The sequence below is a fragment of the Podarcis bocagei genome (genome assembly GCF_964188305.1).
Source record: "Podarcis bocagei genome assembly, chromosome: 7".
NCBI classification, from domain to species: domain Eukaryota; kingdom Metazoa; phylum Chordata; class Lepidosauria; order Squamata; family Lacertidae; genus Podarcis; species Podarcis bocagei.
Genome location: NC_138132.1, coordinates 78215660 through 78231654, shown reverse-complemented (window position 1 = coordinate 78231654; position 15995 = coordinate 78215660). Strand labels below are relative to the sequence as shown.

Genomic DNA, 15995 nt, shown 5'->3' with positions numbered 1-15995 from the left:
GGGGGAGGGGGAGGAGGCAGACTCTGAAGATGCTAGATTCAATAGCCAGCTCCTGAAGTCCAGCTCCCTCCCTGAACAGAGAAGGGCCTGGGACCAGCTATGCCTGGTAGGGCAGCTTCAATTATTATTGGACTGGGAAGGTATGACTGCAAGAGTTCAGACACTGGCATCTGGATTACTGCAATTCACTCTGTGGGGCTGCCCTTGCCCTGGAAACCACAGCTAGTACAGAATGCTGCAGCATAGGAGCGAGAACCCTCCTCTGCTCCTACTATGTCCTGCTCAGAGTAGACCCACTAGGTGGCATTGAACTAGGTTTTATTCCGAGCAGACCCACTGAAATTAACAGGCCTAAGATAGTCACTCGTGTCCATTAATTTCAATGGGTATACTTTGAGCAGGACTAGCACTGGATGCAACCCCTGGATGCAACAGGCCTAAGAAAGTCACTTGTGTCCATTAATTTCAATGGGTATACTTTGAGCAGGTCTAGCACTGGATGCAACCCCTACAATTTGTTAATCTGTTGGCAAATCACTTAGAGACTGTTTTGGTATCAAGCAGCATATAAGCACAGGGAAAAAGAAAGACAGGTTTGCAGAGAGGCCCAGTGGGTCTGTGGGTTGCATTATTGAGAAATTGGCCCCTTAGAGCTTCCTCCAAGAGGGGAAGAGTGTTATTGTGTTTGAATCCTGCTTGCGTGTTTCCTACAGGCACTGGGATGGCCACTGAGAGAGAAGAGGATGCTGGACTCCGATGGGCCATTAGCCTGTTCCTGCAGCCAGTCTCTTCGTAAGTTATTGTGGTTCTGTATTATTGCATACCTGTTTAGAAGCAGCCCTTTTAACGAATAAATCTCCGACTTCAGCTCGTTGATATTCTGAGATTCCAGGATCCAGTTAGTGGACGTCGTGGCCTAGGATGCAAAGAGGAAGTCTTGGTCAAAGGCAGGTGAACGCAGACATGGACTCCCCTCAAGAGAAAGTATCCCAAGAACACAGGCTCTCAAAAGCATTTCCGAGGACGGCGTTGTTTGTCTTTCAAAGGAATCATAAAGTTGCAGGCAGATGTTTCCGCCACAACAGCTAGGCGTTAAGGGGCAGCACATGAGGATTGCCCTGCCTAGATTTTCTTTTAAAATAAACAATTTTTATTGAAGGCCAAAGAGGGAGTGAAATGAGACAGTGCAACTCCGGTGAGCATAATGGATGTAGGAATTTGTGCATGGAATTACCTTGAGCTCTCCAACCACAGGACTTTTGCACCAGGATCTGCCTGGTGGACTTTAAAAAAAAATAAAAAAATGGGAGGGGGTTTAAGGTATACCCTGCAAGCCTGCCTGCCCGCCCTTAACTAACCCCACAGTGTTCTGACTCATAGTTTTCTAACCATAGCAACACAGTAAAGGGCTTTTTGCAGGGTGGAGAGTTAGTATCCCTGACCGTGCAATAACTCTGGCATAACTGTAACCAGTTGTCACAAGTGGTTGCAGTGCAAGGCTCAGGGGTGAAGGAGGCAACAGGCTCCGCCCATAAGCCACCATTTTGCCACTGAGGAACCTGGGGACCTTTTGCATGCAAAGCAGATGCTCTACCACTGAGCTACAACCCTTCGCTTAAGACATGGCAACATACAATAAGCTGTTTTATACTGGATTGGATTGAGTCAGAAAACTGATCCACCTACAGTGGTGCCTACCAAGACGAAATTAATTCGTTCCGCAAGTTTTTTCGTCTAGCGAATTTTTCGTCTTGCGAAGCACGGTATCGGAAAAGTTTTGGAAAAGCTTCAAAAATCACCAAAAACCTCAAAAAAGGCTACCACACCGCGTTCTATGAGTTGCTCCTCGAAGTCAAGTCGCAACTGTATTAACGGTGTTAAGAAAAAGGAAACAAACTTGCAAAAAACGCAAGACGTTTTCGTCTTGCGAAGCAAGCCCATAGGGCTCAAAAACCACAAAACCCTTTCGTTTAGCGAGTTTTTCGTCTTGTGAGGCATTCGTCTTGCAGGGCACCACTGTATCTCAGTACTGCCTGCACTGACTGGAACCAGCTCTCCAGGGCCTCAAATCAGGGACATCCCATGGAGATTGGAGGGCAACACCCAGCCCTATCTGGAGAATGAACCTGGGGCCTTCTGCATGCAAGACAGGTGCTTGGCCTTCATCCTTGGGCTTCAAGCTGTTGTTTTGTTTTAAGTGGTGATCCAGAAACCCTGAAATCCATCCATGCCAGGTGTAATCCTTGGATGGGCTATCTAAGTCTCAGCTCACATCATCTTGCTTGGAAACGGCTCCCAGCTGCTGCTGCTGCTGCTTTGGCAGCAACCATTGCAGCCCCCCCCCCCCCGCCCTAGCCTGCCTTTCTGGCAGCGGCAGGCTCAGCTCCATAGTAGCTGACAACCCAGGCACAGATGTGTTCCCCAGGGAGGCTGCCACTCCCTGAGCCTCTGAGGCAGTGGGGAATCCACAAGCCACCGTTTTTGGCTCTCTCTCTCTCGAAGCCCTTTGAAAACTGCAGAAGCACATTAAAGGAGCAGAGAGTGGTTTCCACTTGCTGGCCTGTGCAAAAGGGATTCGGATTTCCAAAACACATATGGTGCCAGATGCTGCAGGATTTAAGAAATAAAAACCTGACATCTGGGGCTTTTTAAGCCAGCCTCTTTTAAACAGCCACAACAACAAAAAACAAAAACAAAAACCCCAGAAACAAAAGTGGTAGAAAATTCAAGCCTACACACACACAAATGAATGTAGCAGGCTTTTCTTTTTTCCTTTTAATTACTTAAAGCCCTTCTTTTTCATTTTTTACAGCATGTCAGCAGGAGTCTGAAAAGCCGACATAAAAACTTAAAGAGCACAGCTGAAAAAACTATGGTTGGGGTTTTTGTTGTTTTTAACTGCTAAAGTTTAGGGAAGACTTCCACAACCTGGCACCTTCTAGACGTTGGACTGCAACTCCCAAATGCAGCCAGCATGCCCAATGGTCAGGGAGGATGATGGGAACTATAGCCCAACAACATCCACCTAAACTTTGGAACTCCCTGCCTATTGATGTACACCGTACACTTTTCAGTGCCTGCTTGAAACATTCTGGACACACAGAATGCTGACATGTTCTTTTCATCCCTACTGCCAATTGTTTTTTAAATAATTTTTAAATAAGTGCTTTCAACTGTCTTTTGTTGACTAATATTTTTTTTTAAAAAAAGTAAAGCACTTTAAGGTTTTGTTGCAATCTAGTATATGAATGCTATGAAATGCCAAAAAATGCACACACACACACACACATTACTTTGTATAAACAGCAGCAAGTGTCACTATTTTCAGAGGAGGGCTTTAGAAAGAAGAAAGAAGAAAGAGGGAGGAGGAGGAGGAATCTTGAAAGACTCCCCATCCCAACAAGCTCATTTTCTCTCCTTAAAGTGTAACATATGCTCTTGATCTTAACACTTCTCAGACTCAGAAGAGAGAGTCTCCCAATTTCCTGGCTGGCTCCAGGCCACCAGCAAGACCTTCTGTCTCCCCAAAGGAAAAATGAGTGAATGGGGGCTTGGGAGGCTGGATTCCCTTTCTCCTGGTACCAAATTATTTAGGACAGCATTTGTGCCCTCCCGATGTTTCTGCCAACTCACTGCAGCCTGTGTGGCCAAAGGCCAGGGATGAGGGGAATTGTAGTCCAGCAAGATCTGGTGGATCAGAGATTCTACATGCCTGGACTAAAGGCTCCTGGGAGCTGGGAAGCAGAAAGGAGGCTGCCCGCTGCGTCTCTGCATGAATGCCTGCTCTGGCTTTTAGTAAGCCTGATTTAAAACACGGATGCGCTACATTGATCATGCTCCCCAGCAACTGCTGGTGGGCTTAACTCCCCTTCACATACCTGTCAAATCCTTCTTTTTTAAAAAAAAGCCACTGCAGCATATTTCATGAATTGCTTTTGCAAGCTGTTTGAGGACCCGTTTTTGCAGTTATCGAAAGGGTACAGGGTGATGAGAGATACCTTGGAGGAAGCCAGTTCTTGAGTGAGCTCCTGGATTTTCTGCTGCTGTTGGATTAGAAGTTCCTGGACAGAAGCTAAAGTTGTCTGAAGTTGAGTCACTGTTTTAAAAGAGGAAGGAAACAGAGGGGGAAATGAGATCGCAACAAAAGAAAAGTGTTCTGATGTCCAACTACAAGATGCCTCCATTCTTTCTACGTCTAATTTATCAGTGGTTTTTGCTTGCCCGAACCGCTTATAATTTATCAACGCCATGGGTAATCTACCTGCACTGTTATCTAACCTCCCCTATTTCTACTTTATCTTCCCTTTGTATAGGTGTCTATAAGCCCACAGTATATCTATCCAAAACCTCTCCCTTCTAATTATATCAGTTTATGATTTGCACTGGCTCCCTGAACTCGCGCAGCCTCGGTGTCATTTATCTACCTCTGAACTGCGCGGGGGGAAGCTCTCCTTCGCGCTTGAGGTCTGTATATGGTTTGGAAGAGGACAACACTTCAGGAATAAGCGGCAGCAGCAAAGAAGGAACAGATGCCCAAATCACATCCGCAAAATACACTGAATGGGACTGAACAAGGAACCTCCTGCATGCAAGACAGGTGTTCTACCACTGAGCTACAGCCCTTCCTCTATTGGGAGATTGGGAAAACAACATAGAATCATAGAACTGTAGGGTTAGAAGGGGTCCCGTGGGTCATCTAGTCCAACCCCCTGTAATTCAGGAATCTCAACATGCGTTCTTCAATTCAATTTGAAACCCTGCTTAGCTTTGCAAAAATGTGCTAGCGGTTTTATTGCTGGGCAATTCAAAAGTAGCAGTTATCCTCCCCCCGCTTTAGAAGATGCTCCTGTGCTCTGCATCTATGCACTTACAACAGCACATGAATCAAATAATTATGCACGGAATGGAGAAAGCAGAGAAAAGTTTTTTTCTCATAGCACTAGGGCACATGGACATCCAATGAATATGATGGTTGGAAGAGTCAGGACAAACCAAAACAAAGGACTCCACACAGTGTAGCGATCCTGAGCAGCCAACAGCTTGGATGTCTTTAAAAGGGGATTGGACAAATTCGTGGAGGCTACTAGCTGTAATGGCCATGCTCTGCCTCCAGCGTCTGAATTCTGCTGAATACCAGTTGCTGGAAGCCGCAGGAGCGGAGAGTGCTCTTGTGCTTGGGTCCTGCTTAGCCGGCTTCCTATTGAGGCACCTGGGTGGCCACTGTGAGAACAGGATGCTGCACAAGATCCTGGTCATTGGCCTGATCCAGCAGGGTTGTTCTTATGTTCTAGGCAAAGGGCCAGTTAAAAGTCATTTACGTGAATATAGCGGATGGGGAAAAGATTCCTTCTCTGGATACATTCTCCCCCCCACCCCCCCGTCTCCAGGAAAGAAAACTCAGTTGTGGCAGGGAGGGGGACTGATTAACACTGCTCAGAGGTTCCCCCCAACCCCCCTTTTTTCAAATTATAAACCAGTAAACAGGTTCATAAAAAAAGAGGGGGAGAGAGAGGAGAGAGATTTCACTAGTGTGACAGGTAACAGCTAATCTAGGTCATCCGTCGGGGCAGTGTGTAATGAAGAATAGCCCTATGGAGTCAATAACAGAGAAGGTTGCCAGGGTCGGGGGACGAGGCGTAATTACAGACTCTCTTGACCCTGCCTTGAGTACTCAGAAGGAAAAAATGTGGAGGGGAAGGGGTGGCAACAGAGCAGGTGCCCCCACCCGTCCCCCAAAAGAAAAAGGAGGGGGCAGGAGGGAAAAAACCCAAAGAAAACCCTCAGAGAAGCAGAAATTAAAAATGAACTTTACAGCCCCTTCGAAAGGCTGTCATTTTATTCCCCTTATTAATATTCTGAGGTTGGGAGCCTTTCCGTAAAAACATAATTAATTGAGGCCGCGCCGACAGTAAACAAGCAATTTCAAATTAAACCGAAATGACGGCGGCTTCATTTGCAAATGTGAACAGATTTCTCAGAGCAGATAAATGAAGTCACCACATAAAGTGGAGATGGAGGAGAAGGTTGGGGAAAGGAGGGAAGACTGGGGGTGGGGGGCGAGAAGAAAGGAGACGTGGGGGGGAGAGAGACGTGGGGAGCAGGGGCTTTGAGGGGCAGGGACTGATGGAATCATTAATCTTCACCTGTCTGCGTCACGCTGCCACTCATCTCAGAGATGCTCGACTCGATCCTCTGCAGTTGCTTCCTGTCTTCCTTGCCGCCCATGATCAACGGGAGCAGGTATTTCTGCACCAAAACAGCAGAGAGCCAAGTGTATTGACAGGAGGAAAGGAAACGGGGGTACATTTGCGCTTGGCTCAAGCACCCTGAAATCTGAACCACACATTCCTTGCCAAACATCAATCAGTGCCTGGTGGGGTGCTACACATAGCCCAGCGTCCAATCAGGTTCAATTAAGATATCACACTAAACTGGGTTTTGCACTTCCAACCGTAGAGGCAAACTATGGACTGCTTCAGACCTAATTCAAGCACCCTGAGAACCATGTATTCCTTGCAAGACTTCAATCAGCACCAGATAGGGCTAGATGCTACATATATAGAACTGCCTAGCATCCAATGGGACTTGATTCAGATATCACAGCAAACTACGATCTGCATTTTCAAACTTACAAGCAAACCATGAGTTGGTTGAGACCTAATGTTAGCCCAGCCTTCACCAATCTCATACCTTCCGGATGTTCTGGGTCTCATATCCCATATTAGGCTGGCTGGGGATGTTGTCTCAAAATATACATGGATGTATCAAATACTAGTTCAACTCAGGGCAAGCCAAGTGAAATTACTCACTTTGGTCTATTTATTTCAATGAGTCTACTTTGACTTAGTTGGATAAAACACCAGATTGAGATGGCAGAGTTAAACTGTAGCTTGGTGTAATGAGAGTGAGTCTACCTCCCCTCCCAAGCTTAGGTACTCTTCCCTCCTCTGCAAGGGGGAGTTTGGTTTAGCATGACATCCAAATGCAGACCCTGGCTCACAGCTGGTTGACTGTACTCCCTTTTTTTTTGAGGCACAGCTATAACCAAAGTTTGCCAAGTCAGACCTTGAGCTAAACCATCGTTAGCACAAGCTATGGTTTACAAACCCACTTCAAACCATGGTTTGCAATTCTGATTTGCTGGCACATCACAAACCATAGCATTATTAAAGTTCAAGCTAGGCATATACACTTGCAGTGTGAAGCAGGGTAAATGGTGGGTATGAGCTGGGTAAACCTCCAAGGGCCGGAAAGGGAAGCTGGAGGGCCGCATTCAGCCTTTTCCCTATGTGAGGCAGGACTCACAAATAGGAATTCCCTCTCAGTCTGCCTCCAGTCCTCTGGAGCAGGCCATGAGGACGGGACTGGTGAGAAAGGCATTTTAGGCCCTGAGACCTTGTGGGTATAGTTTGAAATAATAATAATAATAATAATCTCTGTCCCAAAGGGAATTTCAGATTTGCTGTACTCCAGAACAGAAATATTAATCTTCCACCTCTGGGGGGAAATATTAGATAGAGAAAGACAAAGCCTAGCATCTGCCTCTAATCTTTGCTTTAAAGAGGAAAAATAAATAAATAGTGTCTATCTGGAGAGAGAGAAATGTTTAAATGTACTTTTTAAAGAAGAGTTTACTATGCTTAAAAAAATAAAATAAAATAAAACCCCACAAGATTGAAGTGCCTGGGGGTGGGGGAATATGTTCTCCACTTGATCTACAATGTTAATGATACAGATGTCTGGCGTCAGCCTCGTTTACGTATTTGCATATCTGTTAGCACTTCACAAATGAAAGTGAGGGGACACCCTTGTAATGCCCGGGTTAGCTCTGGCACAACGGGTGTCACTGCTAAAATCTGTGAGCCATTACCTCTACCCCACTTGCCACTCCTGCCTCTTTACATGAGGCTAAAGTCCTATTTTACCTGTTTGTATATTTAACAAGTAGGACTTGCAAGGAAAGACTATTGCAATGTGTTCTCACCTCCTAAAAGGAAGGATCCTGCTCTAGGATCCAGCCAGGCATGCTTTTCTCCAGTGGACCATTCTGCACACAAACCCCAATCGGCCCTAATCTTCCACTTTTCCTTTTTCAAACAACTCACAACGTTCTGTGAGCTAATACTGCATTTTCTGGTGGTCATATATAAAGCGACCGTGTGGATGCTTTTGGTAAAATCCTGGTGGAAAAACATGCAGCGACCACACAGTGTGATCTCTTGAAATGGCTTTTCATGCACAGTACAAGCTGAAATAATTACCGTATTTTTTGCTCCATAACACTCACTTTTTTCCTCCTAGAAAGTAAGGGGAAATGTCTGTGCGTGTTATGGAGCGAATGCCTACGGATGGCGGGGGGATCTGCTGCAGTCGTGAGCAGAGGATCCATGGTTCCCCTTCCTTCCCTCCTCCGTGGCTCGTTTTGCTCGCTTTGAAACAGCAAAGCAGGAGAAGAGCCACTGAGTGGGGAGAAGAGAGGGACAGAGAGCCTGGTTACAAAGCACGGATCCACATGGATCCTCAGGATTTTTGCACTGGGTCACCCCAAATTCACCATCAGATCACATAGCATGTCCATGGCTACAGCTTGCACCCAAAAAATCACACACCCACTGTTGCCTGGGGCCGCAGTGGTGCAAACTGGTTACAAAGCATGGATCCACATGGATCCTCAGGATTTTTGCATTGGGCTACCCCAAACTCACTGTCAGATCACATGTCTGTGGCCACAGCATGAACCACAAAAATCATACATCCACTGTTTCATTTAGAAACAGTGTTATAGAGCGAAAAATATGGTAATTGGGCAGAACAGACCATTAATCAAGCAGACATGGTGTTGACTGGCAGTGGCTCCCCGGGGTTTCAGACAAGGGATATTCTCAGGCCTACCTGGAGATAAGGGCGGATCTGACAATTTTGGTTTTCTTGGTTTCTCACCCCCCCCCCCAAAAAAAAATCTTAAATTCAGCACTCTACATTTCTGTAGCAGTTCCTTTTTATATCCTCATGTGAATCTGTCAGCATTCTGGTGCAAACTTCTCCTAATAAGCACATTTTTGTACGCAGCTCTGACTCACATACACATTTTTGCAAGTGGTTTCCACAAACACAATGCATTTTTCTATTTTATTTTGATGAATATATTCACTTTTATGTACACTCTCCCCTAAGATGTGCATTTAAAAAAAGTAACTGGACGATGACATTACAAAATTCATAGAAGTGTGAACTCTGAAGGAGAGCTGTGTTTTGGTCCTCACATTGTTTTGGGAAAAGAAAATTAGGTAGGTTCACTTTTATATCAAACTGAATCAGATTTCTCCCTCTTCTTCTACCTGGGGATACTGGAGATTGAACCTAGGACCTTCTGTATGCAAATGGGAAGCTCTGCCACTGAGTCTTTCCCTTAAGACAGTGGTTCTCAAGGAGTGTGGTGTGTCCCACTGGTGTGGCCGGAGAGGGTGGGAAAGTGTGGCTGATTCAAGGAAAATCTAAGACCCATTTCAACATTTCCATGTAGTATAGTATCAAAATAAATTTTCTTCGGTATACATGCAGAAACAGTATCGACTCCTCTTCCAAAGCATTGGCTATTCATCTACAGTTCCCTGTGACATATTGTTGTGAACAGGGATTTTCAACTCAGACAGATATGAAAGATCAGAAAAGAGAAGTGCTTATTTGTGTTGGTGCAGAGATGAGAGTTTGTCTGTCTCATATTAGACATAATACAAATGAGATTACCCGGCAAAAGCAAACACACACCTTTCTTTGAGTTTCTATACATACTTAAGGTACATATACGTAAGAGACTTGTTTATAATTATATCTGGGGGATGATTCATGTTCGTATGCAGCTGCATTATTCTCGATGTCCCATTGTCATATTATACCTGAAGGAGCGTCTCCACCTCCATCGTTCTGCCCTGACACTGAGGTCCAGTTCCAAGGGCCTTCTGCTGGTTCCCACACTGCGGGAAATGAAGTTACAGGGAACCAGGCAGAGGGCCTTCTCAGTAGTGGCGCCCACCCCGTCAGATGTCAAGGAAATAAACAACTATCTAGACTTTTAGAAGACATCTGAAGGCAGCCCTGTTTAGGGAAGATTTTAATGTTTGATGTTTTATCCCATTTTTAACATTCTGTTGGAAGCCGTGAAGAGTGGCTGGGGAAACCCAGTCAGATGGGCGGGGTATAAATAAATAAATTATTATTATTATTATTATTATTATTATTATTATTATTATTATTATTATTATTATTATTTATAAAGTAGTTGTGTTCTAGGTTATAAATCAAGCACTGATAGTTGTTCCTTTTTGTTTTCCAGTGTATTTCTTATCCATAAAAAAAAAATCAGAGTGGCGCGAGCAAATTTGTAATCTGAAACTGCGGCCCAGAGAAAAATGTTTGAGAACCACTGCCTAAAGACATAGGAAGCTGCCTTACACGGAGTCAGATCACTGGTGCACCTTGCTCTGCATTGTCCACACTGACCAGGATTTTAGGCGGGGGGGGGGGGTTCTCCCAGTCCTACCTGCCAACGCCATTGGGAGCTGAAACCTGGAGAGCTACAGAGGTTGCATCCCATGGCCTTGACAAAAGTCGGAAGGTAATCCCTTACCTTGTAGAGCTGGTGGAAGCCGAAAGCGATGCCTGCCATGATAATCGCTAGAGCGCCGTAATCCCGCCATCTGGAACCAGGGGGACCTGGAGGGCAGAAGCGAAAAAGGTAAGAGTGAATAGGAACAGGCAGGGTTTTGTGGTATTCCCTGCTGCACTCCTTATCCAGGCACAGGACAGAGATGGGGAACTTAGGACCCTCCAGACACGGTCAAACTCTGCTTCCCATCAGCCTCCAGCCAGCATGACCAACGGTCAGAACAGATAGGAGTTGAAGTCCAACAAGATCTGGAAGGCCACAGGTTCCCCATCCCTGAGGAAGAGCCTCCAGTAAATATGGAGTAATTCCCCAGAGAAGCAATTGTAAAATTGTCTAACCCGGGATATACAGTAAAGCTTCAGGTTGAGAGTATGTATTACAAGGTTACGTTTCAACATCCGGCCAATGATACATACCAAATATATAACCATATCCACACCACACATTTAAAGCGCCATCATACCTCTTTAAACAGTCAGGGCTCCCCCCAAAGGATTCTGGGAGCTGTGGTTTGTTAAGGATGCTGAGAGTTGTTAGGATGCCCCTATTCCCCTCAAAGAGTTACAGTTCCCAGAGTTCACTTGGCTCAGAAAACGTAACTGCCAGTCCTGGCTCTGGATTTTTCAATCTCAACTCCAAAAGCATCTACACAATAGATGCACTCAATAGGTTGTCTCCAACTCAGAGCAGACTCGCTAACGTTCAAGATCATTAGCCACTTAGGTCCATTCATTTCAATGGGTTTACTCTGTACAGTGGTACCTTGGGTTACAGACGTTTCAGGTTACAGACTCCGCTAACCCAGAAATAGTACCTCGGGTTAAGAACTTTGCTTCAGGGTGAAAACAGAAATCACGCAGTGGCGGTGTGGTGGCAACGGGAGGCCCCATTAGCTAAAGTGGTACCTCAGGTTAAGAACAGTTTCATGTTAAGAACGGACGTCCAGAACGAATTAAGTTCTTAACCCAAGGTACCACTGTATAGGAGAAGCAACTCACAATCTTGCAAATAAAATCCCCACTATCACGGAGTTACTGTCTTCTTATGAACCATGTCGGAATAGTTGTCCCGATCTTTGCCCAGGCCCCAATGTCCCATTCCTTCTTTGACCTCCAGTAAGACTCCGAAGACACCTGTAGGTCTCCCTAAGTCCCCCCCCCATAGCAACTCCATCATCTGCGGCCTTTGACCTCTGTCATCTCTCCCTCTGTCCCTGTAATGTTCGTGCTAAGAACATTTTATTGCCCCCTGGTTTTCATTATTAATGAAAAGGGACCGAGATGATCTTTCGGAAAGTTCAGAGAGTCTATAAAGACGAGGAGCTGAAATGCCATTTTACTCGTTTTAGGGGTGTGTGGAACAATTCTGTCTTGTGGCGAAAAATAAAAGGCACTGAGGAAAAGGGGAAAAGAACTAATTGAAAAGAGGGGAAGGGGAAAGGGAAGGAGAAGAAGAAGGAGAGGAGGAAGAAAACACCCCACATTCTGCACCAGCTCCCCTGATGTGACAGTGAAAGGGGACTCTGTGAGCCAGGACCCAACCCTGTGGACTAGTAACTTTGGCAGACTTATTGCACAGTTCCTTCAGCTTTGAGGAGGAGGAGGATCTGTGTGGCAAAACCTACCACTTTCTGTAATAAGAGTAAGACAACTATGAGAGCAGGATGCTGGACTAAATGAGCCTTTGGCCTGATCCAGCGGAGCTCTTCTTAATGCATTGGTAAGAAACCCCTCAAGGCCTGCAAAATATTTAATGGGGAGGACAGCAATCTCCCTACCTATATAATAATCTGTCACATAGCAAATACTAAGCTAGTGTCACATAAATAACTACCCAAGCAGGGCCCTACAGAACAGTCACAGAATTGTAGAGTTGGAAGGGACACTGAGGATCATCTAGTCCAACCCCCTGAAATGCAGGAATATGCAGCTGTCCCATACGGGGATCAAGCCTGTGACCTTGATGTTATTAGCACCACACTCTAACCAAGTGAGCTATTCAGCTGCAGCATCCAGCTAAAGCCCTGTACCCCAGAATTTTATTATTATTATTATTATTATTATTATTATTATTATTATTATTACTACTACTACTACTACTACTACTACTACTACTACTACTACCCCGCCCATCTGAGCGTCTTCCAGAATATATAAAAACACACCTGGAAAGTCAGCCAAGGAGTACATAAGGGCAACTGGTTGGCCTCCAGCAATTGGCATCCTGAGGTAGACTGCCTTTGAACGCTGAGGTTCTGTGGAGCTATCGCGGTAAGAGCCATCCACAGACCTCTTCTCTCATGCCCAATCCCCCTTTAAAAACAATCTCTGCCACTGGCCACTGCCCCATCCTCAAGCAACCTTCCAAAAAGTTTTGTCAGCCAACAAATGCCCAGGTTGGTCGTCTGTGGCCTGGAAGCAGAGAAAGCAGACTTCTGTGACACTTCTTTGAGCGATTGCCTGGAGGCAGCCCTTAACTTGCCAAAGGAGGCCTACTTGAGTGGCTGCCTTAACATCCAAGGGTAAGGAGAGCAGGAACCAACAGCCCTTGTACGAAAGACAGTGGAGTTCTTAAAGAAAAAAAAACAGGTGCAAAACCAGCACACGAACATCCACCGACAAGGGCCGTAAATATTATGGGATGCTGACAACGCCCGCGCAATGCAAACACTGCTTGCACACCTTAGCTCAGGAACTCCCCAGAATTTGTATGTAATGAAGGAGATTAGGGGAGGTGGGGGAAAGTATATATAAACCCTATCAATCATTTAAACACTTAAGAGTCAGATTTCTCCTCACTTCTGGATTAGAGTATTTCATAAATGCCAACGGCAGACAGCACCAGTGTTCCCACTCTGCCTCCTTTATTTCCCTTCCAAGTTGGGGGGTTCATTTTGGGAGCGCGTTCAAACTAGTCAGATTGAGTGATGCTTCCAGCAACTAATCGCATGTCAAATAAAAGATATTTTATGTAATAAATTACAGCTACAAGTAATTCAGATGTCATTTATCAGTTTTATTATCAGTCAACCCAAGTCTTGTTTCTCTATATTAATCAAAATCAAGGAGTTGGTGGCTTGTGGGGTGTATGTGTGTGTATGTGTGTCTCTATGTGTTGGGTTTTTTTTTTAATAAAATAAGCAGTTTTTGACACTTCTTGGCAAAAGTACAGATGGGAAAAGATGCACACACACACACACACACTTGCACATGCTAGTGAACTCAAGCAGCAAGGAAGAAGAGAACTGACTGGTTCTCTTCTGTGGCTAAAGGCTTAGCATCAGCATTAAGGAATTGGGACTTTAAAATAAGGAAAACTGAGAAAAGTGACAGTATGGCTAGTAGTCATCAATAGCCCTTCTCTCCATGAATTTGTGTGACCCTTTACAAAGACACCAAGGCTGCTTGCCATCACTGCCTCCTGTGGCAGTGAGTTCCAAAGTTTAACTAGGCGTTGAGTGAAGAAGGATTTCCTTTTACCTGTACCAAATCTTCCAACGTTCAGCTGCATTGGGTGGCTGCGAGTTCTAGTGTTATGAGGGAGGGAGAAAAAACTTTTCTATCCCACGCATCAATTGATAAACTTCTATTATGTCACCTATCACTCATCTTTTCTCTAAACTAAAAAGCCCCAAACGCTGCAAGCTTTCTTCTTGCTCTGCCTGTGGGCTTCCTGGAGCTATGAAAAAACAGGGCGATGGACTAGATGGGCCTTTGGCCTGATCCAGTAGGGCTCTTCTGGTGTCCTCATGCACTTTCCGTACTTCAGGATAACCTCTGGAGCCAGTCGGAGAGCAAGATGAGAATTACATCTCGAGCCGAAGGGCCGCGGCTTAATTGCACGTTTGAGTTGTTGCATGGAGATTAATTAATTTCCTTGTCATTTTCACGAGTGAGGATGGGAGCCAAAACCACAGCGAGCGGACAAGTTGCCGTTCACTCTGCAATATCTTTATTGGGACTAATAGGTGCTAGTAGATTGCTGGTGTTAAATCTTTATTAGAGGCTGGGATCGTACTAGCCTGGCGTCAGGAATCAGCAGCAACCTCAAGCGCGGAAATGAAAGGAAGTGGCAGATGAAATTAAAGGGTGTGGAAACGGGCAAGATGGCAATGAAGAAATGGATCCAAACAAGTGGTGGTGGACTGTGTCCCCCGTCCCCCCGCACAGCCTGAGGGCCACATTCTCTTCTGGGCAACCTTCCTAGGGCCACATGCCACTGGTAAGCAGGAGCAGAGGTGAACATGGCTGGGACTGTGCATGTAAATTTCACCTCTGTACAGTAGACTAGTTTCTACACATACTCACAGATTCCCTCTACCCTCAATCCTCCATCCAGGCAATCAAAAAAAAGAGGCAGGGAGGGGGTGTGGCCTAGGGAGGGGGGGTATCCCGGAGAAGGGATTTACTCAGAGTAGGCCCACTGACATTAATGGACATGACTGACTTGTTAAATTTTAGCCTAATGGTTGTACACAACCCAAAATTGCAAAGGTATTATTTAAAATACATATTTTATATACATATTATGTATAATACGTATCGATTTGGGATGGGAAGCTGCTCTTTTAGGAATGATATTTTTTAAAAAACCCCAAAGCCTATCGCTCCCACTCTTATATTGCCTCCTTGTATTCAACCCTTAATGCATTGCCATTCTACAGTCAAATGTTTCCACCATTGTGGGGGCTAGCGCCCGAGAAAAACAAAACGGAGATAAAAACCAGAAACACTTAAGAAAAACGCTGCCTGTTTCCCAGCCCTGAGAAAGAAGACAAGACCGAGATGTGGAAATAAAACAGTCTGGTGGCTGCCATAGGGCTACTTACTGTGTGGGGCAAGATGAGGGGGCTGAGTCGGCACCAACTGCGTGGAAAGGCTATGGGGCTGAGGCTCCTCTTTGGCAGTACCCGACTGCTGGAAGGCCAGGTCAATTTCTTCATCCGTCAGCCCTTGAAAGAAGAGGAGAGTCGTTTAATTTGGGTGATCTGCCCCAGCAACCTCAGTCTGCCTTGAGCCAGCCCCCATCTGCCTGCCTTTTAAACCTACAACCAGCCCATAAGGTGGTCCTACCTACCAGCTTCCTCCTCCTCAGCCTCAGCCCTCAGCAGGGAGGAGGAGGAGGAGGAGGAGGAGGAGGATGGAGACAAAACTAGAAGGAGGTGTGGTCTGTACCACACCCTTTTTAAAAGCCATGAGGGTGCTTGTACTTCAAGTCAGAAATGCGTACCAGGGAAAACGCCAGTGAGGCCAGCAATGAATGGCTGCCGTTTGCAATCCCCTCTGGAAAAGAAGTTCCCTTCCATCCAAGTGAAGTACCGCTCTCCTTC

General features: G+C 45.6%; 1 protein-coding gene across 1 annotated transcript in view; it reads right to left on the bottom strand.

Annotated features, from left to right (window-relative positions):
• PEX14 (peroxisomal biogenesis factor 14) overlaps positions 1-15995 on the bottom strand; it is a 117129-nt gene that overhangs the window by 4017 nt on the left and 97117 nt on the right. Inside the window, exons 4-8 of the mRNA XM_081201626.1 lie at positions 15495-15617; positions 10628-10713; positions 6144-6246; positions 3999-4096; positions 825-916 (exon numbers count right to left, since the gene is read on the bottom strand). Of these exons, the coding sequence (XP_081057752.1) occupies positions 825-916; positions 3999-4096; positions 6144-6246; positions 10628-10713; positions 15495-15617 (502 nt within the window). The remainder of the gene's footprint in view (positions 1-824; positions 917-3998; positions 4097-6143; positions 6247-10627; positions 10714-15494; positions 15618-15995) is intronic.